Genomic DNA, 26,600 nt, shown 5'->3' with positions numbered 1-26,600 from the left:
GTGAGACCACTCACCTGAACATCCCTCCCAGGCATCCAAAGAGGCCTGGGAGATGTCCTGACTTCCTTGCACCAGCTTAAGGGAGAGGGTCACGGTGCCCATCTCCACCTTCTGCTCCTCCTTCTCCAACATGGCTGGCTGGCCCTGGCCCTCCTGCTCCTCCTCTGAGGCAACCTTCAGCCAGACAGAGAGGGGAATCTCAACTTCAGAGTCCACCAGGATGTGTGGAGAAGACATTTCCCCACCCACCAGGATCACATGCAGCTCCCTGTAGTAGGGGCAATTGTGGGGTCCTCCCCCTGAGTGGGAGCTGCGTTCTCTGGCCCAGACGTATCCCTGGCAGAATTCTTTCACTTTACTCCAGATCTGTTCCATGGTCTGGGGTGGGTGTCCACACTCTGCCAGGGAAGTGGCCATTTGGCTATAAATTTCGGCATTGTACTGCTTAGCCTGGGGATCCTGCAGTGTCTCCTCCTCGTCCTATAGCTCCAGGAGGGACTGTATCTCTGGGCCTGTCTAGGACAGGGTGAGCCTCTTGCTTCTCCCGGGTGGGTCCTCAGACCCCTAGGTCTGATTCCTATGAGGGCCAGGGAGATCGTGGGGGGCTTCAGTGGCGGACATGGCTGTGGCAGGGAGAGCCGCGTGGTGAAATGCTGCTCTCTGGCCAGCTTCCTGCCACAAAGCTTGTCCAGAGTGCCTGCAGCTTTAAGAGGGTCCAGGAGACAGGAACTATAGAGTTGTGATTAACTGATATGGAATGGCCACTAGGGCACCTGTGCTTTTTCCTGGAGGTCTCTTGTGCAAAAAAACCTCTCTTCCCCATCCTCACGTGCCTTTTAGCGAACGGGCTCTTTCGCAATAAGGCTTCTTTCTTGTAGAAAGAGGAATATCAATTGTGCAAAAACTCCTCTGTTCTTTTGATTTACTATTGCGTGCAGTGTGGACGTTCTGTGAGTTTTGTCAGAAAAACAACCGTTTTTCCAACAAAACACTATAGTCTAGATATACCCTGACATAATCAGAGGAGGATGGTATGAATCCTGGTAGAAAGTAGAGATAGAAGTAGGGATAGAATACAGCAGCCCATGCTGGTGCAGGGCAACGTGTTTAAACCTGGATGAATCAAGGATAAAAGCTTTAGAAAAATTGTACAACCAGGGAAAGAAAAACTTTGCAGATTATACTGTGTATGCAGACCTGTCTTGATGCGATCAAAGATTCTAGTGTAATGGGAAAGGATCTGGACTCTTAGACAAGAAACATTTTGGAGCAGTGATATTTGCAGAATTTCAGACTCTTTTGGTGGTCATTCAGAATTTCTGTCTTTGCAATAGGAATCCTGATCCACCAAAGTTCATCCACCAAAGTAGATAAACACCCAGGGTATGTCTACACTACAGAGTTAGTTCGAACTAACTTAGTTCGAATTAGTTAATTCGAACTAAGCTAATTCGAACTAACGCGTCTAGAACTAAAAACTAGTTCGAATTAGCGTTTTGCTAATTCGAACTAGCAAGTCCACATTGAGTGGACCCTGAACAGGGCTTAAGGATGGCCGGAAGCAGTGCCGGCAGGGCATCAGAGGAGGACTTAGAGCGTGGAGATGCTGTCTCAGGCTAGCCGAGGGCTGCGCTTAAAGGGACCCGACCCCCACCCCGGACAGACAGTTCTCAGGGGTGCCCCGCTTGAAAACCAGTCCTGGCTTGGAGTGCCCGGAGTGCCCACACTGGGCACATCACAGCACTCAGCCATCAGCCCGGCTGCACTTGCCGCAGGCTGCCATCTGGGGAGAGGGGGAAACTGGGGGGCTGCAGGAGAGCTTCCACCCCCAGAAGCCCCCATCGGGGGCTTGTACCCCATTCCTCCCTCACCTCCTTCCACTTACCCTTCCCTAGCCCCCCTTCCTGATGTACAAAATAAAGATAACGTTTCTTCCAACATTGACTCTATCTTTATTGAACAAAACTGAGGGAGACTGGAAAATGGAGGTGGGAGAGGGGAAGAGAAAGGCTGGGAGAGGGGAGGGCAACTAACATGATCAGGGGTTGGGAACAGGTCCCAGATGAAGAGAGGCTACAGAGACTGGGACTGTTCAGCTTAGAAAAGAGGAGATGGAGCGGGGACAGGATAGAGGTCTCTAAAAGCAGGGGTTGGGTGGAGAGGGTGCATTCATAAAAGTTCTTCCTGAGTTCCCATAAAGAAGGACTAGAGGACACCAAAGGAAAGGAATGGGTAGCAGGCTTGAAACTAGTAAGAGAAAGTTGTTGTTCTTGACAAAGCAAATAGTTAACCTGTGGAACTCCTTGCTGCAGGAGGCTGTGAAGGCTACAACTAGAACAGAGTTTAAAGGGAAGTGAGATCAAGTCATGGAGGTTGCGTCCATGGAGTGGTATTAGCCAGGGGGTAGGAGTGGTGTCCCTGCTCAAAGTTTGTGGAAGGCTGGAGAGGGATGGCATGAGACAAATGGCTTGGTCACTGTCTTCGGTCCACCCCCTCCAGGGTCCCTAGTGTTGGCCGCTGTCGGCAGACAGGCTACTGGGCTAGATGGACCTTTGGTCTGACCCAGTATGGCCATTGTAAGCTCAGGGCTCAGGGTCGGGGGTCTCAGTGGACCCCCTTGATTTTCATGCACACCTGCTCCTGGGTGGCCAAGCTGGCAGCTCTCCTGCCCTAGCCGGCCACTTTCCTGTGCCTAGTGCGGAGATCGTGGACGAGGTCCACGATGTCTGCACTAGCCCAGGAAGGTGCCCGCCTCTTGCGGTCCCGGGCAAGCTCCCAGGAGCCGCCAGCCTGGTCCCGGGAAGAGGGCGTGGGCTGGGGGACATCGGGTGGGTGGCTCTGTGCCATGTCAGGTGCAGGGTCTGCTGGCTGGGTGCTGGCAGGCTTCTACCTGGCACGGGCACCGTAGCCAGCCCGTGCCCCTTTAAGGGGTCCGGGGCCGGGAGGGGGGCAATAGAGTTTCCCTGGTGTTGGCCAGAGTGGCCACCAGGGAAACCTGGGGAGGGCTAGCCTCCCACTAGTTCGAATTAAGGGGCTACACACCCCTTAATTCGAACTAGTAAGTTCGAACTAGGCTTAATCCTCGTAAAATGAGGTTTTCCTAGTTCGAACTAAGCGCTCCACCAGTTCGAATTAAATTCGAACTAGCGGAGCGCTAGTGTAGCGGCTATGAATGTTAGTTCGGACTAACGTCCGTTAGTTCAAACTAACATTGTAGTGTAGACATACCCTCATTGACTTAAGTGAACTTTGGATCAGGGCATAGGCACCATGATGCTGAGTACTTTATAGACAGATCAGGTTGTGTAGATAGAACATCCTAGAGCAGGCGTGGGAAATAAGCTGCCCGCCTGCTGGATGCAGTTAACCAGGGATTGCCCTGGTGAGCCGTCATATGTTTTATTTATCTGCTAGTCCATCAGTATGGCCACTTGCAGCTCCTGTTGGAGGCGGATCGCTGTTCCCAGCCAATGGGAGCTGTGAGAAACGGCGTGAACAGGGGCACTGCTACCCCACTTCCTTTTGACTGGGAATGACAAACCCTGGCCAGTGGGCATTTTGAGCAGCCATGCTTGTGGACACGTAGGTAAATAAAGTGTCTGGTGACCTGCCATGTGCTAACTCTGGCGAACTGTGTCCAGCCTGTGGGCTGCTCATTGCCCACTCCTAGAAAGTGTTGGCTTTTTATGGGGGAAACAGTGAGAATCAGTTAGGAATGGAATGCTTTGCACAGTGTTACGAGATGACATTTGCTCTTGATTTGGGTTAGGCATGGAGTATTGAGGGGTGCCTGCCACTGGTTTTGAGGATGCCCAGCGCCTTTTGTTCAGCACTAGAGAGCACTGCACTGGATCCTAACCAGGTAAACACCTGTTCTTTAAAGGGCCTGGGCTGATCTCCAGTAATAATGATTCTCAGATATATTTAAACCTACTTGAAGGTCCCAGTGGAGTAAAAGGGCTTTAGAATGATATGAGAATTAAGAAAAACTTAAAAAACAACAATCTCTGCATAAAGAGCTCACATTTTTCCATATCTTTAGAATCAGAATCTTTAATAGCCTCTCTTACCATTTCCCAGCATGAAGGATGCCACATTCCAGAAAAACAACTGTTCACAGATTGTACATAGCCTGTTGATTTTTTTTGCTTTTTCCAAACACAGATTATAATGAAGTGAAACATGTCAAAAACTGGCAGACAGAGTCGAAGCAAATAAACACAGGGTAAAAAATTCCTTTCTCGCCTCCAAAAAAGGGTGGTTGGAGAAATAATCCCTTGATGAATCAATGTTTTGCAGATGGGTAATAAACAAAAACATATTTTACACACACACACACACACACACACACACACACACACACACACACACAGCTATTTTAAATATTAAAAAGACATCAGTAATAGTTCCGTGATTGGGTAACATACATGGGGCATATTTCTATTATTTTTAAAAAGGGTATATTAATCCTTCAAAAACTCTATACATATAGCTTCAGGGGGTAGCCAAGTTAGTCTGTATAGGAGAAACTTAAAAAACAACAAATGATCTGGTAGCACTTTATAGACTAACAAAACATGTAGATGGCATCACGAGCTTTTGTGGGCACATCCCACTTTGTCAGATGACCGGAGTTTTGAGTTTTGGATGTGCAGACCCAAAATAAAAAGGGAAGAACGAAGAGAGGGGAAGGAAAAAAAAGGAGGAGGGACGGGAAACAAGGAGCAGAGGATATGAAAATATCGAAGGGTAAAACAGGAAGGCAGAACTAGCAATCAGTAAGCTGCTAAACAATATTGACCTCCTGTGGTTTGGCAATTTCTCTGGTTCAGCACCACTCAGATTTCAGGGGTGCCAGACTAGAGTAGTTCAACCTGTAATAAGTTTTCAGGAAGCATTTTTTTTTAAGTTTTGTAAATGTTTATTATCATAATAGAAAATATTTGTCCATTGGTTGAGCATTCAATGAAATCATCATTTAACTATACAAATCTAACTTTCCAAGCCTAGATACATGCATATTACAGTGATGTATTGATGGTTGTCAATATCTCAGCAGGTGTCACAAATGCCATTAACACTTGGTGAAGTGGTCTGATCCAGTATGTTGATTCTTATGTACCATTTATTTGTTCTTAAAACTGGGTTTTTAAATTTTATTTTTATTCACATTAGAGAGTAAAGATTTTGTCCTGAACCTATTAAAGTCTCTGAGAGTTTTGTTGTATATTTCAATAAAAGAAGGCCATGTGAGTCCTTTAGAGCTGCAGGAGTTCTGACTGTCATGCTGTATCCTGCTGAGAGTTTTTTTCTTTTTTCTTTTAATTATTGGACAAAAATGAATTATTTTGGAAAATTAAATTGTGCAGTCAACCACATCTGTTTGACTATAATTGCAGTTTAATTATCTATGAAAGTATTTTCTGTTGTTTCCTTCATATCATGCATTTTCCTTAGAAGAGAAATGTTAGTGCAGTACACAGTGTGACTATGTCACAAGAGCTTTTTGGAATGCAGCATTGTGATAATATATTGCTTAACTACTAGCTATTGCAGTTTGTTGAGATGCTTTATAATCCAGATTACTAAACACTGACATTTCACTGCAGTAAACAGGAGGAAGGGGATGAAACATTTTTCCAATTAAAGAGGAACATAAAATTGCTCAGTTCTTATCCATTTAAAATTGTTGTGCTAAGCAAGCTGACAAAAGAGCCTGGAGATTTAATAGAAAAACTTGCCAAGCCCTAATTAGCATAACTACATTCCTCAAACCATTAGATCAGTTTCCAGAGGGACCTGTCATTGATTTCAGGAATTACACGGAAAATCTGAGTTACGGACAAACAGAGTAACATGGAGACTGAGACATGTTCGACGTGTTAGTATTTATGGCACATTGTGCCTTCATGTAAACCAGTGGACAGTAATCCCTTTTCTGCTATTTGACTGTCTTCCTGGGTTTAACAGAAATTTGTTGGAGTAGGTTTTGTGTGTGTTTGGCTCTGCATTTTGTACAGCTGATGTTCAAACTGAAGGCTTTTACTGAAGAATTTGACAAGAATTTTAGGTGGAATATTTGACTTGCTTTAAAATGTTTATAGTCTGATTATAGTGAGAGGAATCATATGCTGTAATTTACAGGCTTAGATGCTCAGTTGAGCCAGATCTTAATGTTCCCAATTAAAAGCAGCTTTAAGATCATGTAACCTCCATATCTGCAGAGGCTTTCTCCTGGTTAAGGTTCAATGGACTACAAAGCACTGTAGTCATGTCCCCTTCACCTCCTTCTATGCCTGCTATACCAGGAGGACAGTGGGTACATGAGGGGTGGGTGTAGAACTGAGTATGCCAGCTTCCCAGGCCTTTCCATTTTGTCACTGCAAAACAGCAAGAGAATGAGTAAGAATCGGGCCTTAAGTATGTACGTTGTTGTTTTTAATGTATTATAACATACGTGAGAAAATATATATATTAAAAAAACTGTTAAGAACCACTGTATTTGTGGGGTCCTCACAAAATTATGGCCAGATCCCCAGCTGGCATTTCAGTCAAAAATCAATGGGAGGTAAGTTTCTAAATACTTTTGAGGATCTGGAATATCAAGGCTTTTAATAAGGATCGTCTCAGTGAAGGATTAGGTAGTAATCTGCTGTTGGCCAATGCCAAAAGAATATAGTCACTCCCTGTATTTCAATGTGATGCTTACACAAATTCAGTGTGCCACTTAGTATATAAATAAGGACCACGCACAAGAAGAAGGGTTGCAGAAACAGGCCCTATATTAACTTGATTAGTATATCATCAAAAACAGCAAGATAAACATATGGCAAGAGACAGTCCCTGCCCTGTAATGACTCAGAGTCATGCTGCTGGTCTGCAGTAGAACAAAGATGGAACTAGACTTTTCCTGAGATGGAGGGAAGAATAGGGTCCAGAGTGATCTAGACATACTGGAGGTTTGTGCCAAAAGAAATCTCATGAGGTTCAACAAGGAGGAAGAATCCCAAGCATTGTTACAGGCTGGGGACCAACCGGCTAAGCAGCAGTTCAGCAGAAATGAACCTGGGGATTACAGTACACGAGAAGCTGGTTATGAGTCAACAGTGTGCCCTTGTAGCCAAGAAGGCTAATGGCATATATAACCCTTCTGCCAGGTAGCACCAGCAGCAGCCAGAGCTGGGTTCAATATCTAGGGGTCCCTTTTCATCCATCTCACACAAAACTGACTCAAGCCCCCACCCAGTAACCTGGGAAATTCATGCACCCCTGGGTGCCTTTGAGAGGCAATGCTTCCCCACTCGCAAGCACAGAGTCTGAGCATAAAAAAGAAACTTTTAATGAAAGAGAGAGAGAGAAGTCACATGGCATTAGCTTGGGAAAATACCACAACCAGAGTTCATAAACAACCCATGAGTAACCGTCCCATCTCAAATGAATTGAGCAATGTCCTTTGCCTCTCAGGCTCACTAGTCCAACAATTAAGGGTCCCATTACCCAAACTTTCTCCGTACCCCATTTCAAGTGCCCTACTTCCAGCTCTGTTCAATCAGTGCGGACCCTGACACATTGCCCTGAGGACTCCACTCATTGAGCCTGAGACCATGCCACTTTTGTGCTGCTTCTGTAGTCCGCTTGCTCCACTAGCTGCCCTGCTTTGGCTGCCTGTCGGTCTCTCCCATTGGCTGCTGCTCCTACTAGCTACTCTCACCAGCTGCTCTGCTGGCCTCCCGCCGGTCACTGTCACCAGCCACTTTGCTGGCCACAATGGGTCTGGCTCCAGGCCAAACCAGTGTCTACAGCTCTTAGGCTATGTCTACATCTGCGGCTTCTTGCACAAGAACAGCCATTCTTGTGCAAGAATCCGCAGAGTGTCCACACTGCCTACTTGCTCTTGCGCAAGGAAATTTACAGTACGACGTGGTAAAAGAGGGCTTCTTGTGCAAGCGCTATGCTCTTTTTTATCAGGTGTAAGCCCTCTTGCACAGGAGCTCTTGTGCAGCAGGGCAGTGTGGACGCTCAGCAGGGATTGCTTGCGCTAGAAACCCCTATGGCTCAAATGGACATCAGAGCTTTCTTGCACAAGAGAGTGTCCACACTGCCATGGATCCTCTTGCACAAAAGCACAGCTCACACATGGCAGTGTGGATTTTTTTTGCGCAAGACTTCTTGCACAAGAACCCTTGCACAAGATGTTCTTGCACAAGAAGCCGCCAGTGTAGACATAGCTTTGATGATTTTAACTCGTTAGCCATCACCTAGACTGGCAAAAAGATTTCAGCTTTCACTAGAATAACAAAAAAAGACTCCTGATGGAGTCTACTTTAGGTCTTTCCTTAGAACAGGGGGATGGGGGAAGAATCAGGTAGGTATGAAGCTGGCTGGCTCAAGCCTTTTCCTCCCAACTAGTTCACTCAACTCTGGATGGGGGAGGCTTGTTTCTCTGAGACCCCTTACAATGATGGTGTCTCTCCTGCAAGCACTGGTGTCATATTTTACAGTTCCTGCATTTAGGGGTAGCATGGTTTGTGACCACACAATAGCCAAATTAGTTACAATACATCACATTCCATTCTAACAACTGATCCTCTATCAGCCCTGGCTGAATTGGATTTGCATAACCACACCCCAGATTCCTTCCCCATCCCAGCATGAGCTGTATTTACATATCAATAGTTAATTATCTTGCAGAGCTAAACAATTGGAGTGAGCCTACCCACCCGCTGGGCTGCTCTCTCCTTCTAGCTGGCTGACTGCAAGCAGTAGTTCAGCCCCTGCTTTCACATATTAGGGTGCATTAGGAGAAACATTTCCAGCAGATCTAAAGAAGTCTAGATCTATCCTAGGTTTGATGGGGACAGGTGAGCAAAGCCCACAGGTAAGTGGAGAACATGGAGACCTGGAGATGGGTCAGAAATGGGAGGGAGCGTGGGCTACAATGGCAGAGAGAAAGGAGAGTCAGGGCAAAACTGGGAGACAAGGTCAAATCAGGATCTTAGATGCTTATATACAAATGCATGGGAAATAAGCAGGAAGAACTGGAAGTGCTAATAAATAAGTACAATTATGACATTATTGCCATCACAGAAACTTGGTGGGCTAATACACATGATTGGAATGTTTGTATAGAAAGGTACAGATTGCTCAGGAAGGATAGACAGGGAAAAAAGGGAGGAGGTGTTGCCTTATACATTAAAAATGAACACACTTAGAGTGAGGTGGAGGTGGGCATAGGAGACAAAAATGTTGAGAGTCTCTGGGTTAGGCTAAAAGGGATTAAAAACAAAGGTGATGTCATGCTAGGAGTCTACTACAGGCCACCTACCCAGGAGGAAGAAGTGGATGAGGCTTTTTTTAAACAACTAACAAAATCATCCAAAGCCCAAGATTTGGTGGTGATGGGGGACTTCAATTATCCAGATATATATTGGGAAAATAACACTGCGGGGCACAGACTATCCAATAAGTTCTTGGACTGCATTGGAGACAACTTTTTATTTCAGAAGGTTGAAAAAGCTACCAGGGAGGAAGCTGTTCTAGATTTGAACCTAATGTAAGGGGACTGTTAGCCCCTTACTAAAACTCTGTGAGAGTTTTTGGTTTGCCAGCTCCCAGTATCAAAAGGGGAGAAGGGTCCATAAGACTGACAGACCCCAGAGACAATGGAAAGCAGCCAACACTCCAGCTCAGCCTGATTGACCGGTTGGACAGGCCAGTGAGGAAAGTGAGAGGCCAGGCCCCATCCTCCCTGTGAACTGGGATTGTTCTGGGTCTCTCTGAGCAAGGAGAGAGCTGAGAGACTGCTAAGAACAGTGCAAGCTGTGTGCAGAAGTCCTGCAGCAACAGAGCCAGACATAGACAGCCCAAGGAGTGCAAGCTGTGTGGATAGGCAGTTTTGCAGCAGCAGAGCCAGGCACACACAGCCCAAGGAGCACAGACCCTGTGTTGAGCAGCAGACTGGCAGTGCTCAGAGAGCCAAAAGAGACAGAGAAGCAACGCAAGGAGCTGGAGACTGACAAGGCAGCATAGCCTACAGCTGGGTGTGGTGAGCAGCTGGGACCAGCAAAGTGTGGAGAGAGGCTCTGGGCAGGGAGATCTCACCAGCCAAGAGGCCCAGCAGGCCAGACTGGGAGAGGGGTCTGGCCACTTAGAACTTGAGGCTGTGTGGCCACTGCCAGAGCAAGCGTGTCCAGCCTGCAGCCCCCCTGCAGCACATCCAAGGCCTCGAAGGGGCCTATAAGGAAGAGACTGTGAACTGTCCTTACACTCTGCAGACTGCTGTGTTGATGTCCCTGTGCTACAGAGCAGGGCTGTGTGTTCTCATTTAACCATTCTCATTTTTTTCTTAGTCTTTTCTCTTTAATCAGTTGATGTTTAATAAATTGTATTTGCTTTGAACCTTATGAAGTGATCACTGGGCCAAGAAGGCCTGCAGTGTAAAGAGAGCACCTCGGAGTGGGGACACCCTAACTCCTGCCCCTAGTGACTGCAAGGTCGGGGATTAAGCCCAGGAAACCTGGGCCCAGCCTTGTTGGGGTTTCGAGGACTCTGCTACTCAGGACAGTGGAGGGGGAGCCCTCAGGATCAGGGAAGCCGTGGGGTAAAGGAAGTGGGAGCAGGGACTCAGATCCTTTCGCTGGTCCATTTCACCGGGGTGGTATAGAAGCCAGGAAATTTCCCCACAATAGCGGGACCATTCCCCTGCTTACGCTAACAAATAGGGAAGAACTGGTTGAGAATTTGAAAGTGGAAGGCAGGTTGGGTGAAAGTGATCATGAAATCATAGAGTTCATAATCCTAAGGAAGGGTAGAAGAGAGAACAGCAAAATAGAGACAATGGATTTCGGGAAGGCAGATTTTGGTAAGCTCAGAGAGCTGATAGGTAAGGTCCCATGGGAATCGAGACTGAGAGGAAAAACAACTGAAGAGAGTTGGCAGTTTTTCAAAGGGACATTGTTAAGGGCCCAAAAGCAAGCTATTCCAATGTGTCGGAAAGATAGAAAATATGGCAAAAGACCACGTTGGCTTAACCACGAGATCTTGCATGATCTAAAAATAAAAAAGGAGTCATATAAAAAATGGAAAGTAGGACAAATTACAAAGGATGAAAATAGGCAAACAGCACAGGAATGCTGGGAAATAAAGGGAAACAGGAAGACGTTTTATAAATACATTAGAAGCAAGAGGAGTACCAAGGAGAGGGTAGGCCCACTGGTCAGTGAAGAGGGAGAAACAGTAACAGGAAACTTGGAAATGGCAGAGATGCTCAATTACTTCTTTGTTTCAGTCTTTACCGAGAAGTCTGTGAATGCTAGTGGAAAGGGGGTGATTTTAGAAGGTAAAATTAAAAAAAGAACAAGTTAAAAATCACCTAGAAAAGTTAGATGCCTGCAAGTCACCAGGGCCTGATGAAATGCATCCTAGAATACTCAAGGAGCTGATAGAGAAGGTATCTGAGCCTCTAGCTATCATCTTTGGAAAATCATGGGAGACAGGAGAGATTCCAGAAGACTGGAAAAGAGCAAATATAGTGCCCATCTATAAAAAGGGAAATAAGAACAACCCAGGAAACTACAGACCAGTTAGTTTGACTTCTGTGCCAAGGAAGGTAATAGAGCAAGTAATTAAGGAAATCATCTGTAAACACTTCGGCTACGTCTACACTGGCACCCTTTTCCAGAAATGCTTAAAACGGAACAGTTTTCCGTTATAAGTATTTCCAGAAAAAGCACATCCACATTGTCAGGATGCTTTTCCGGAAAAGCACTTTTCCGGAAAAGTCCAGTGGCTTTGCTGGACCCCCCCAGCAGACCAGGGAGACAGGAGCAAAGCCACACGGGCGGTGGGGTCCCTCTGCCTGTCCGGCTTTGCTCGGGTCTCCCTGGTCTGCCTGGAGGGGGAGGGGGCGCAGCTAGTGCGCCCCCCCATCCCAGCAGACCAGGCTTTTGTTGCAGGACGCCTTGGGTAGAGCAGCTGGGGTTCTGCCAGGTTGGTCCTGTGGGAACCTACCAGGCAGCGCCCCAGCTGTTCTGTCCCAGGCTCCAGATTCAGCAGCTGTTGAAACTGATCAGGCTGATTCCAGGAAGTTGGGGGCAGAGCAACTCTGCCTCTGGCTTCCTGTAGTCAGCCCCTGGTCAGTTTCAGTGGCAGCAGCTGAATCTAGAGCCAGTTCCAACTTACATACAATTTCAACTTAAGAAAAAACCTATAGTCCCTATCTTGTACGTAACCCGGGGACTGCCTGTATTGTGTCCAGTTCTAGGCACCGCATTTCAAGAAAGATGTGGAAAAATTGGAAAGGGTCCAGAGAAGAGCAACGAGAATGATTAAAGGTCTAGAGAACATGACCTATGAGGGAAGGCTGAAGGAACTGTGTTTGTTTAGTTTAGAAAAGAGAAGATTGAGGGGGGACATGATAGCAGTTTTCAGATATCTAAAAGGATGTCATAAGGAGGAGGGAGAAAACTTGTTCATCTTGGCCTCTGAGGATAGAACAAGAAGCAATGGGCTTAAAGTGCAGCAAGGGAGGTTCAAGTTGGACATTAGGAAAAAGATCCTAACTGTCAGGATGGTCAAACACTGGAATAAATTGCCCAGGGAGGTTGTGGAATCCCCATCTGTGGAGATATTTAAGAGAAGGTTAGATAAATGTCTATCAGGGATGGTCTAGACAGTATTTGGTCCTGCCATGAGGGCAGGGGACTGGACTTGATGACCTCTTGAGGTCCCTTCCAGTCCTAGTATTCTATGATTCGATTATTATTCCCCTTTATTTGGCACTAGAGAGGCCACATCTGGAATATTATGTCTAATTCTGGGCCCCCCACTATAGAAAGGATGTGGATGAACTGGAGAAAGTCCAGCGGAGGGCAGATAAATTATTAGGGGGCTGGAGCACATGACTTGTGAGGAGAAGCTCAGCGATTTGGACTTGTCAGTCTACAGAAGAGAAGAGTGAGGAGAGATTTGATAGCAGCCTTTAACTACCTATAGAGGTGTGTGTGTGTGTGTGTGTGTGTGTGTGTGTGTGTGTGTTCCAAAGAGGATGGAGAGAGACTGCTCTCAGTGGTGACAGATGGCAGAACAAGGGGCAATGGTCTCCAGTTGCTTTGGGGGAGGTCTAGGTTGGATATTAGGAAAAACTATTTCACAAGGATGATGGTGAAGCACTGGAATGGGTTACCTGGAGAGATGGTAGAATTTCCATCCTTTTAGAGGATTTTAAGTCCCAGCTTCACAAAGCCCTGGCTGGGTTGATTTAGCTGGGGTTGGTCTTGCTTTGGGTATAGGGTTGGACTTGATGACTTCCTGAGATCTCTTCCAGCCCTATGGGTCTATGATTTCCAATCCACTTAACTATGCTGCTTTTCTGAGTAGATAAATGAATGTGCTCCATTATACTCACATACCTTGAATTTCTCAAGTCTCAAGAATACTTTTGTGTGCAACCTTTTCTAGTCTTGATACTACACCTTTTTATGACAGTGACTTTGTTGTACCCTTCTGAGAAACTTTATCATGAAATATGATCCATTGGAATGCTTCTTATACTCTGTCATTATTTGCATTGCACGCCTTTTATTGACTGGCTATCCCACCCATTCCCCAGAGATGAGATGAGATGGAAAAAGGAGAAAAGGATAATTGGCCAGTGAAGGGATGTCATCACTAAAAAGTCAGAAGAAAAAAATGTCGACTGCTATAATTCACAATATATGAGAGGTATAACATTTCAGAGGCATTATTCTCATGGTGAGGACTTTAATGAGAATGGAAAAAACTACTATATAAATCTAACCCCTTAAAAACCAATGTTAGCAACAAGTATAAGGAATGGTTTAAATATTTTGATTGTTAGACTCCTTCATAAGACCTTCCTTGAAATACTGTTCTGTCTAAATGCCTATTAAATATATTCCTCCCATCATACAGAAGTGTTAGCAAAGACAATTAATATAAATATGTAACTATGGACTATTTCAAAACTCTGCAAAATTCTGGAGTTCACAAGGCAAGCCTAATGGGCCTGATCCAGAATGGAGCTGAAGGAAGAACCCTCATTGATGTCAGCTGGAAGCTGTATCTCCTAAATATCAATGCTTCCTTGTTATTAATATTTATTATTGTTATCATGGTAGTTCAAGACCCCATGGGGCCAATGTGCTGTATGTACCCAGAACAAAAGACAGTCCCCAACCTAAGGTGCTTATAGTCTAAGGACCTGTCTACACTCATTGTTAAGAGTAGTCCAGGCCTGAGTAATCACTAGACACTTGCTTTATCTATTGTCTGTCCAACATCCTTTATCTTTACACTGTCTAACGAGGCTCAGATTGTGCCACTGATGCGGGTGAGGGGGGTGGGAAAAAAGATGAAGCTGCCTGTGGGCCTGGCAATTTAAAAGGGCCTAGGACTCCCAGGGGCCACAGCAGCTTTGATGGTGAACAGAGCTCCAGGCCCTTTTAAAATTCTGCCAGAGCACAGATGGGGTTGCAAAGGAAGACTAGTCCCCCAGTCTGCCCTGGTCCCACCTCTTCTGAGAGGGTCTGATGCCAGTTCCCCCACCTTTCCTGGCATTTCTGTCCTCAGCCCTCATGCCATTAAGTCACTGCTCACATTCTGGAGAATGACAGGAATATAATGGACATAAATTGCAGCATGGGAGATTTAGGTTGTGGAATCTCCATGACTGGAGATTTTTAAGAGCAGATAGAACAAACACATGTCAGGAGTGATCTAGATGCTGGTTAGTCCTGTCATGAGTGCAGGAGTCTGGACTTGATGACCACCTGAGATCCCTTCTTTTTGTAGTATTCTATGTTTCTGTGATTCAACAGGAAGCCTTGTGCAAACCTTTGCTCAGTAAGCTGAGATTCTGAATGGGACACTGGGAAGTCTGCTGGACAGCAGGGACTCTTTCACTCTTTGAAAGGATGTAGTGCATATACCCTTCACATGATACTATACTCTTGGGCTGTGTCTAGACTGGCTGCTTGAATTTCCGCAAAAGCACTGACGATCTCATGTAAGATTGTCAGTATTTTTGCAGAAATACTATGCTGCTCCCATTCGGGCAAAAGTCTTTTTCCGAAAAACTTTTGCGCAAAAGGGCCAGTGTAGCAGCAGAGATTTGTTTTCTGCAAAAAAGCCCCGATCGCGAAAATGGTGATCGAGGATCTTTTTGCGCAAAAGCGCGTCTAGATTGGCCACGGACGCTTTTCTGCAAAAAGTGCTTTTGCGGAAAAGCATCCTGCCAATCTAGACGCGCTTTTCCGAAAATGCTTTTAACGGAAAACTTTTCTGTTAAAAGCATTTCTGGAAAATCATGCCAGTGTAGATGTATCCTTGCTCTGCCCCTGCTCCCTTCTTCCCTACTAATTTCTGAGTATCTAGCGCTGGTAGACTGATAATCCTAAAGTTACCAATGGGGAATTCCCTGCCCTGCAGGGCAAATACTATTTAATATTACTTAGTGCCTGTTTAAGAGAGAGATCATGTGGAGTTTTAATTATTCAGAACCTATGCTGTCACAGCTTTCAGAACTAGTGGCAGAACTAGTATTTTGCTTGGTTTTGTACGAAGAACCAAAGAAGGGGGTTTCTTGTGTTCTCTCTCTTTCCATTTGTGTTCTGAGAAGGAGAGGTACTTGCTGTTTCTTTTAATGCAATCTCTCTGGGGAAAGGACCATGCCTTCTTAGTGGCAAGTTACTCACTATACTGTGAATCTCCACTGATATTAAATATTGACTGATACTTGTTATAATTATGGCTTTCAGTCTTGTGAATTTTTTCCTAATCCAATCACCTGATTTTTATTGTCAAGAAACAGGTAAAACACAACATTGCTAGAGAAGTTGCATTTGCTGCTTCTTGTATCTTCCTTTTAGTCTTTATCCCAGTGGAGCTTCTCGCTACTGCAATGCCTGCCCTATCAGATGAGTTGAGCTCTATTTCAATTTCATAGCAGAGTCGTACAAAATACCTGAATTTTGGAGCACAAGGCCCCAAATTTCCCCATAAAGCCTAATTCATGGCTTTAACTAAAGATGGGAATTAAAAAAACAATGCCAAGTTTTGTATTTGTTTTGGCTGACAACACTGTAAACTTTTGTTATTGAAAATCTCAGTGCTACTTTCTCATTGGAGATTTGGATACATGAGACCTGATTTTGCTATGGGCTTAAGCACCTTCAACAGCTGTTGAAATTGTGATCACCTGAAGGAATTCTAACATGGGCTGCATGGCACAGTGGAGTAAACACAATATAGGTACCAGGCAAGTTTTGAGTTCTCATGCCAGTTCTGTCACTAACTTGTTCAAGCAACGTGTTTAAATTCTGTTCCCAGGAGAATTGTAAAAATCAGCTTGTTGACTCAGCACTTTGACAATCCCAAGAACTATTCATAGTATTCATAGACTTTAAGGTCAGAAGGGACCATTATGATCATCTAGTCTGACCCCCTGCACAGTGCAGGCCACAGAATCTCAACCACCCCTCTTAGAATAATCCTCTCACCTATATCAAAGATATTGAAGCATTCAAATACTTTGAAGGACCCAACATGCAGAGAGTCCTTCAGCTGTGATCTGTGCCCAATGCTACAGAGGAAGGCGAAAAACCTCCAGGGCCTCTGCCAATCTACCCTGGAGGAAAATTCCTTCCCGACCCCAAATATGGTGATCAGCTAAACCCTGAGCATGTGGGCAAGACTCACCAGCCAGACAACCAGGTAACTACATAAATGTTACCTCTGAACTACTCATGTGGTTCTCTTTTGATGCAAGTGTTTCTCTTGTAGCAAAATACCATAAAAAGGGAAAAATCCAAGTTCTCTTTGGAGACCAGGACTTGTAGAAATATGAGCTAATAGGAAAATATTTTTAAAATGTCTCCCACTCAGCTCCAAATATGCTGCATATCAGTCTGCTGCTTCCTGTTACAGCACTTGTAAACAGATTTACTTCCTGTTGCAGAGGACTACTGTGGGAGCAGATGGAGATATCATAAAAGAGAACCCTTCTGAAATCACATGGATATGGGAGAACACCCAAAATTACATAGGTGCTGTGTTCCCTGTAAGCTGTTACCTTGGATGGCCTCCCAGGAGAGACTAAAATGCCATCCAGCTGATTAGCAGAGCATCCATAGCCAGCAGCATGGTGCACATCTGCACATGCCTGGGTGCACATAACAAAATGTATTCTACACATGGATGGAAAAATAGACAGAACATTGCATGGGTGATGGGGAGAGAGTTAATTATCTCTTCCATTATGATTTTTGTAGGGTTAGTAAAGTGCCCTTTTTTGAACAGGCTTATTGATTTTGGTTCAGACCAAATGATCCCATTTAGTAATGCTGCAGATTTCATGAGTTAAGAAGAACAAATGTGTGTAGTGGAGGAATAAATAAATGCAAATCAACATTTGTTTTTCATTTCCTGAATGTTGTATTTTTAATAAAATAATGTGAAGCAGCAGAAAGTTATCAACAAAAATACTACATTGTTTCATCTCTCACTAGCAATCAAATAGCTCTGCAAAATCATCCTACATACTTCATGAACACAGAACCCATTTTCTTGCCCTTGCTCTGGTGAGAATAATGAAAAACTATTGATATTTCATTCTCCCACTTAAATAAAAAATTTGTTCTAAGCGATTTGGTGAGTAGAAATTTGCAAGGCTTCTATATATATGATGTACAGTCAACTTTATAAATATTTGTCTTGTTTAAAAACTAGTTGTTTTCAACTCTGCTCTGGTGAGGACTTTGTTGCAAACCACAATAATAAACATAACACAAAGTTGGCAAATGTCATTGTGGAGGCTTTGGTCATTATCTTTGAAAACTTATGGAGATTGAGAGACATCCCGGATGATTGGAAAAAGGCAAATGTAGTGCCCATCTTTAAAAAAGGGAAGAACGATAGACCAGTCAGCCTTACTTCAGTCCTTGGAAAAATCATGGAGTGGATTCTCCAGGAATCCACTTTGAAGCACTTGGAAAAGGGAAAAGTGATCAGGAATAGTTAACATGGATTCACCAAAGGCAAGTTATGCCTGACCAATCTCATTAGCTTCTATGATGAGGTAACTGGCTCTGTGGATATGGGAAAGTTGGTGGATGTTATATACCTTGCCTTTCGCAAAGCTTTTGATATGGTCTCCCACAATATTCTTGCCAGCCACGTAAGGAAATATGGATTGGATAAATGGACTGTAAGCTGGCTAGACTGTCGGGCCCAACAGGTAGTGATTAATGGCTCAATGTCAGGTTAGTGGTTGGTTTCTAACAGAGTGCCCCAAGGATCAGTTCCCGACTGATGGGCTGGATTGTACCCTCAACAAGTTTGTGGATGACACTAAGCCTGGGGGAGAGGTAGGTACATTGGAGGGCAGGGGATAGGATCCAGAGTGAACAAAACAGATTAGCAGATTGGGCCAAGAGAAATCTGATGAGGTTCAACAAGGACAAGTGTAGAGTCCTGCACTTGGGGTAGAAGAATCCCAAGTATTGTTACAGGGTGGGAACCGACTGGCTAAGTACCATTTTGGCAGAAAAGGACCTGGGAATACCAGTGGATGAGAAGCTTCATATGAATCAACAGTGTGCCTTGGTAGCCAAGAAGGCAAATGGAATATTAGGTTGTATTTGGAGGAGCATTGCCAGCAGAGCTAAAGAAGTGATTATTCCCCTTTATTTGGCACTGGTGAGGCCACATCTGGAGTACTGCATCCAGTTCTGCGCCCCCCCCCCCCCCGCTATAGAAAGGATGTGAATGCATTGGAGAGTGTCCAACAGAGGGCAACCAAAATGATTAGGGGGCTGGAGCACATGACCTATGAGGAGAGGCTGAGGGATTTGGGGTCGTTTAGTCTTCAGAAGCAAAGAGTGAGGGGAGGATTTAATAGCAGCCTTCAACTTCCTGAAGGGAGGTTCCAAAGAGGATGGAGAGAAGCTGTTCTCAGTAGTGATGGATGGCAGAACAAGGAGCAATGGTCCTTGTTACAGAGAGAGAGGTCTAAGTTGGATATTTGGAAAAACTAAGAGAATGGTGAACCACTGGAATGGGTTACCTAGGGAGGTGGTGGAATCTTGGGTTTTTAAGTCTTGGGTTAACAAAGCCCTGTCCGGATAGGCGGCTGGACTTGATGACCTCCTGAGTTCTCTTCCAGCCCTAGAATTCTATGAATAACGAAACAGGAAAATTTAGAGTGCTAGCTCCCCTTTTTCTCATTCCCTCTTTTATTTTTTCCTTTCCAACCCAAGACACTGGCTGGTACAAACACTGATAAGATGTTTTCCATTCCACTTCCCACACACTTTGTCATCACTTTTCAATTTTTTCATTTTGCCCTCCGGATACAGCAGCTGTTAATTGTGGAATTCAGGGAACCAGGGAAGGCCATTGATATACCATTTTCCGAGCAGACTTTCTGGGACAAACGTGATGTGTTGACTGGCTCTTACCTCAGGCAAAGGGAAATTTGAAAACAATCTTTGTTGAGTATTGTGACAAGCTGTTTTATTCCAGATGCCTTTGTAGTTTCTAATAATTCAATATCAGGTTTTCTTTTTCCTTCTGTTATTTGTCTGTCACAGGCTTCAGTGCTTGGCAATGTCCTAGGATTTTTGGAACCTATGTTTGTACTTTTAAGGAATGGGTTGAGGGAGGTTAATTTGGATCTCCTTGCCAAATTTTTTCATTAGCATATTGAAATCTATTAGGCCTTAGAAACTCTGTTGGTATAAATTAGCATAGCTGCATCAATGCCAAGAGAGCTACGTTGATTTATGTGAGCTAAACTTCAAGTCCCAATGCTTAGTAAATTAATCTCCATGGTAGAAGAGACCTTACAAACATTGAAATGGGAGGACCTATTTTTTCCAGTGTGTGTACACATTATCTGTAAAAGCTTGTCTCCACTTACTGGAAGATTGACTCTGCAGAGATTGATCTCCTGGGGTTTGATTTAGTGGGTCTAGAAAGGACCCAGTAAATTGACTGCTGATGGTGCCCCCGTTGACTCCAGTACTCGGCTGGGTTGGGAGGAGTAAGGGAAGTTGATGGGGGAGTGTTTCCCATAGACCTCCTGCAGTGGGGTTGCCACAGAAATTCAACCTAACATATTCCGACTGCAGTTATGCTAATCAGGTAGCTGGAGTTGCATATCTTTCTCCCCTAGAGTAGACCTGGCCTAAGGGTGAATCAGTCAAATATGTGGTAAATCCAATTAATTTGGAGGTCTCAGACCTGAGTCTGATACACTGTGTGTGTCTCAGCTCAAAAACATGTCACTTCTGGAAAGAACATAGCAGCCTGGGACTGGATGATTATTGTGAACTCTGTTGCCCTGCTGGTGTAGTGGGTGGATATGTTTGGTCTGAGGTGCCTATTTTTCTGGGCAATAGAAAGAATGTGAAGGAACATATTATTACAGGTGTTTATGGAGGAGAAGAAAGTGACCATGTGTAGGTATGGGTGACAGATGAGAGGAGCACAAGAAATCCACAAACTGGAGGAATGCTGTGATTTGTAAGCAGGGATGAGTGTATTTCAAAGGGAACACAGTGGGCCAGAAGCTTCATTGATGTCAACAGGCATAGGTCCTTTAACACTAGATACACCAGTTACACCAGCTGATGACCTGTGTTTGGGTTGCAGTAGCTGAAAATCTAGCCCACCCAGGGCCGGACTAAGGGGTGGGCTAGCTGGGCAGCTGCCCAGGGCACCAACCTACAGGGGGCACCCAGGGCGGGGACTGTGTTAACCCCTGCAGCACTGGCCAGCAGCTCCCTTCCTCCTGTGGCCACAGGGCCCTGCATGGCCAGTCACAGCCCACGCCAGGTGGCCCCAGGCTGTGCGCCATCGGCGGTGGCCAGGCCAACTGGGCAGCACATGCACCGTGTGTCCACCCATGTGACTTGGGGGCAGGCCCACACATGCATCGTGCACCCGGAGGCGGGGCCGTGCATCTTGGGGGCGGGCCTGTGCCTGTGCCTGTGCACCCGGAGGTGGGGCCATGTGCCCCAAAGGCAGCGCCGCACACCTGGGTCCCAGGGCACAAAAATGGCTTGGGCTGGCCCTAGGTCTACCAAGCTCCTTTCTTTAATATAGGACTAAAAGGGCAGAATGGGAAGGATGTGTCATTGCTTTGTGGCTACCACAGCTCAGCTTGGTGTGTGTAACCCACTCATCTTCTGGTATGGTATGCTTGTCCAATCTAGTGACACTGAGACCACTTACAGAGAGAAAGAATGAGTCTGATCTACAGCCTTAGCTGAGAGCCAGCTGGTTTTTCACTCACGTGGCAGAGGTTCATGCACTAAGCTCCAGACGTCCCAGGTTTGATTCTGCCTGTCAGCATTACAGTTTCTCTTCAAAATAAAGGAAAAAAAAGAAACTGAATCTCACAAGCCTCCTGCCCATTATTTGGCTTCCCTTCCTTGGCAATTCTCCAAATCAGACAGCTAGCTGGCTCTATTTGTCTGCAGGCGTGTAGTACTAAGGTGTTCTGCAAACACATTTTCCAGAAGGCACTCACCATTCATGTGAATCCCATTTCTAGCCTGTCCCCCAACTATCTACACTTCATGACTACCTCCTCGAGTTCTAATTACCCCAGACCTTCCCCCTTCTTCCTCCAACCATTTTCCACAGACATAGTGGTTTTTGTGACTTTAAGTCCGTTGTGGGGAATCTACAGTAGGTGGGCCAGATCTGGCCTGTATGCCACCACTGCAAAGCTAAAGCTGATAGTACCAGCTCACAGTGCTGGGGATGGGGAGCTCTGAGTCTTGGCGCCCCTCAGGAGACTGGACCCATGAGCACTGGCTTGTCCCGCTACAGGGGGAAGCCCCAAACCTCCATTTCTTCCCAGACAGGTGAGTGGCCCTTGATTGATTTTTTTTTCTGTGGGTCAATAGCTTGTGACAGAAAAAAGATTTTCACTCCTGCTCTAAGAGATAAGAATTTGCTAAGGACCACTGACTCATGTTCATATCTACTATGCTCCAGGCAACACCCACAGAGACAGTTGTTTCCTTGGAGGCACAGGCCTTCCCTCTGCTGCCTGGCACAGAAACTGCACTGTCCTTTTGGGCAATGCAAGATGTGTCCTTCTCTAAACACAGCCAGAGCTTTGATCACTGACCCTGTTCTGTACTTTTTTGGGGTTATTTAAGAGGGAGCAATTCCTACATTTCCCCCTAGGTAAAAAGACTCTGATATCCCTGGCCATTTCACATGGACACAAGGGATAAAGTCATATTGCATTCTTTCCAGTACAAAACATAAAGACGAAGGACTGTCTATCCCAAAGTCTGATACTCACTAACTTTTTACTATAGGTTGAACCTCTCTAGTCCAGTGCCCTCAGGACCTGATTGGTGCCAAACCAGAGAATTTGCCAAACCACAGGAGGTCAATAGTATCTAGTAGCATTATCAGCACTTCCACTGCTTACTGGGCTTTTAGAAGACATTTAGAGGTAAATTAGAGCTAAATAAAAGCAGAGAACATCAAGAGCCAGGACTGGTGGCTATAAACAAACAGTACGGGAGTAAAGAAAACTTGGGCACACCCATGATGAGTAGATATCTGGCTAACTAAAATAATGCCAGACCTCGGATGTTGGTGGACCAGAGTGCTGGGCTAGAGGTTCAACATGTATTGTTTGTTTGGTGCTCATCCTATCCAGGAACACTCATGGAACACTTCCTGCTTTCAGGAACACTTCCTGCTTTCAGGAACACTTCCTGCTTTCAGAGCTGTGGTTCTCAACCTTTTTGGGCTCAGAGCCCATTTGTAAATGTTTATGGCCTATTGTGACCAAGTAAACAGTCTGGGGATAGAGGCCTTAAAATGGTTTTGGTTGGACCTGCCTGACAATCACTCCAAGGTGGCACTCCTGCAGCCAGTATGCTATGGGGCTGCCTGTGCTTGTCTATCTACTCAGGGTGGGTTGTGGCATGCCTCAGGTTAGGCCCTGCCCCCCTGACTGGACCAAAATTGCGAGTGGAGTTGTGACCTGGCTCATGGGGCTGCAGTGTCACTCACTCGAATTTGATGTACCCCAACTCCCTTATCATGATGACTGGATCAAACCTGAGTGGGATTCCCAAGGTTGCAGTGACCGGAGCAGAGAGGTGAACTCAGCCATTTCTGTGGGACAGGAGCCACAAACATTTTCTAGTGACCCTGTTGAAATGTTCAACAGATTAAGTTTTGGGTCTCGACCCAAAGATTTAGAAGGTAAGATAGCCCTGATGCACTCATTCTCTCACCAGAATAGTTGACTATTTTCAAGACCAGTGCTAATGTTTCTCCATAAATTAATGTTGTGTTGCTTACAGACTACCCACATCATGGTCACATTATGCCAGCTGTCACACTAGAACGCTAACTGCATCATGTATCAGAGTCACAGGAGTCTTTCATTTCCAGAACTGAGGTTTCTGGTGTGCCGCCACACTGCCTCCAAGCCACAGGGATCTGCATGAACTTCCCTTTCAAAAGTTTTCACAAACACTCACATTGCTAAGAAAAAATAGCTTGCTTGCATATTAAACTTTATGATATCAGTGTTGTTCTTTATCAGTTAGTATTCTTAGTGCAACAGGATCCGGGTCACTGTCTAAGTCATCACACTCAGTTAAACTTAAGAAACAGATGACTGAAATACAAGTCAAATTGCTTTTTGTGGATTGGTGGATGATTTTTCTTGATGGGGAATTACTACAAATTAATGTATGCAAGTGAGAATTTGCTCTCTGTTGTTAGCAACTTTTTATAGGTGGGATAGATTATTGTTTTAATGCTGAAGACTTGCATTTCACAAACAGATGATGTTTGCTATTGTCTAATTTCTTGTATGCTGTGATAGCAAATCTTTTATTTTTAAGCTAGATAGTCTCTATGTGCATACCATTTTTGATGACCATTGCTGGTATGATGGCCTCTTAAGGGACATTAACAATAATCTTTACTACGGTTTTGAATGTGTACCCATGTACAAGGTTCACTTCCCCCATCCCCCCACACTGCTGTATCAGAGCCAAGTAGCCTTTCAAGTAGGCTCCCTATGCGTACCAACATGGCGTACCAGCTCCCATGGAGTCACCTGTCCCCTCCTTCTGCTGCCTTTATAGCAGAGGTAGTAGGAGAGGAGTGGGAGAAGCAGGAGCCAGTGTGCATAGGGAGCCAGTAGCAGCACCTTGAGGAGGGGATCGGCAGTAGCACAGAGGTAACAGCATGATGGAGAGGAGTGATAGAGGCAACAGCATGAGGGGAGGGGTAGGCAGCTCCCCCATATGTAAATGTGTAACTGCTGAAATTTTCAGAAGTTATGTGTTTACCTACATAAATGCATTTTAACATCCCTACACTTTATTCCCCAACTGAGGTTCTTAGCCTTCTAAGCACCAGCTTAGAAGAACCATTGTATTTAGGACCTATCAAATCACTGGAGAGCACAGCAGGCTTCTTTCAAACAAAATGAAAGCTCCTTTAAAGTGCTTCATGAGAACAGAGATATGAGAGCAAGAGCAATTTCGTAATGGAGTTTATCTGTTGGGTGAAGATTTGGAAGGTGTATAACCCACAATTCAGAGTAATTTCCTGGCTAAAACAGGAAGTTCTTTGTTATCAGCTGGTGAGGAGGTGTGTTGCCCTGTGCCTGACACTTCACTGCTGATTTTGTGGAAGACATGACAGAAATCTCTGATGCAACTTTCTTTTCTTAACTTTAATTTTAGCCCTGTGTAAATTTGTTTTAAATGCTGAGCTTGCTTATTTTCTAGTTTGATAGTGCTATAGACCCTTCTGTTGTAATGATCTGAGGGTTGATAATTTTCTGGTAATTTTTTATGGTGATGATGACTCCTGAAATGAAGAATAGTCTCAAGATGGGGGCCAATACATAATGATAGTGCTGAATATCATTAATCAGGCTCCAGATGCAGGTGAATGTTAGTGTATCAATGTTAAAAGGAGAGGAGTTTTGAACTTCTGGATAGGCTATTTTGCCTGATTCTCTGCTCCACTGCAATTTCAATGGAGTTACCTGCTAGAACAGAATAGAAAATGTGACACCAAGCTTTTTAGTATGGAGAGGATTGAGATATCAACTAATCTGATTGCAGGAGAGGAGAATTAAGTCCCTGTATAAATGCCAAACTCTCTTAAAAACCAAAGCTCGGTGTCTGGTATTGCTTTTTTAGTGTGTTTATATGTGCAGCTAATAATTACCATTCTGAAAATAAATTGCTTGCTAAACATTATAGTGTACATATCAGTGATACTGATCCTGTCAGTTTTTGTTACATTCGGCTTGCTTGTCAGATATCCAAAAGATATGCTGCATAATCAGGTCCTAAATTTGCAAGGACTAACACACATGCTTAACTTTATGGTCTTATTGAACTCAGTGGGAATTTTGCCACGGAGTATGCCAAGGATTTCACCTAATGGATCTATTCCTGGTGCATAAAGTTAGCATGTGTGTAAGTCTTTGCAAGGTGGAGGCCTATGTGAGTAGCAGAAAGAATCAAATCCTATTGGCTATAGTCTGTTTTTAGTTGCACTGGTGTTAATCTGTAATAATTCTGCTGAAGTAAATGAAATGATGACTGACACTGGTTAAACAGAGAAAATTTGGCCTTTCAGTGTGCCTTTTTACATTTTTCTTCTTCAAGATATGTACTTTTCTCTTTCAGACTCCTGAACAGTACAGCCAGGCAGTGAACAAAAGCAACAAAGTTATCCTGTATTGTGCATTTCTGGACTATAGGTACATTAAGTGCTTCTGAATGTCTTAACTTTGATATATTGTAACTGGTTACTTATGGTAAATGTGACATAATCAGTGCATGCCAGACCCCTGACAAATATTCTCTTGTTCTTGTGTTCATGGGAAATATTAAAGCAATGAAATCAAAGGCTTTAGCACAAAACAGCTTCATAGTAAGAGAAAAAAGGAAGAGAAAATAGTTTCCTCTTACTGTAGATGGAGAAGCTGTCATTCTATTTACTGATTTCAGGATAAACCAGATAATTGAGAGAGTGAAAAATGTGGAGATGAACACATAACAGCCAATTCTGGTTAACCTTATGTTAGCCTTTTGTAAACATAACTCAGTTTGTCTGGAAACATGGGTATTGATAGTTGCTTCTGATGCAGGTTGCATACAAATGAAATCAGAATGCAGTGTACCATATGTACTTCAGAGCCGTGTCATGCCTGGTGCATATTCAGTGATAAAATTATATACCACTGGATACAAAGCAGGATAAAACTAAATATTGCAAGCAAGTATCAACAAAGAGTGGCTAATTTTTTCCTCATTTTGGGTAGCCAGGAACAGTGTATCTGATGCATTTGTGATTTCTAAACATGCTGTTGATATAGAATTAATAGTGAAATAATTCCAAATGGGACTTGAACAGGGCCTGATGGGTTTTTGAGCTCTAGCATCCTGAGCATCACTCAATGAAGCAGTGGCACACAATTTTGTGATACTTCCTCTCCAACTTGCATTTGGGCTAGATAAACCTAATTGTTTTATTAAAGTTATTGTGATTATGTTGTGCTGTGC

At 44.5% G+C, this 26,600-nt stretch overlaps 1 protein-coding gene across 5 annotated transcripts in view; it reads left to right on the top strand.

Moving 5' to 3' along the window:
• Positions 1–26,600, top strand: part of ADGRD1 (adhesion G protein-coupled receptor D1) — a 327,867-nt gene that overhangs the window by 152,887 nt on the left and 148,380 nt on the right. For all 5 annotated transcript variants that reach the window (XM_006120531.4, XM_075898421.1, XM_075898422.1 and 2 more), the window contains one exon: positions 25,722–25,795. In XM_006120531.4, the coding sequence (XP_006120593.2) occupies positions 25,722–25,795 (74 nt within the window). The remainder of the gene's footprint in view (positions 1–25,721; positions 25,796–26,600) is intronic.

The sequence above is a fragment of the Pelodiscus sinensis genome, chromosome 15 (genome assembly GCF_049634645.1).
Source record: "Pelodiscus sinensis isolate JC-2024 chromosome 15, ASM4963464v1, whole genome shotgun sequence".
Taxonomy (NCBI): domain Eukaryota; kingdom Metazoa; phylum Chordata; order Testudines; family Trionychidae; genus Pelodiscus; species Pelodiscus sinensis.
Note: the sequence above shows the minus strand (reverse complement) of the source record. Positions and strands in the feature narration are given on the sequence as shown.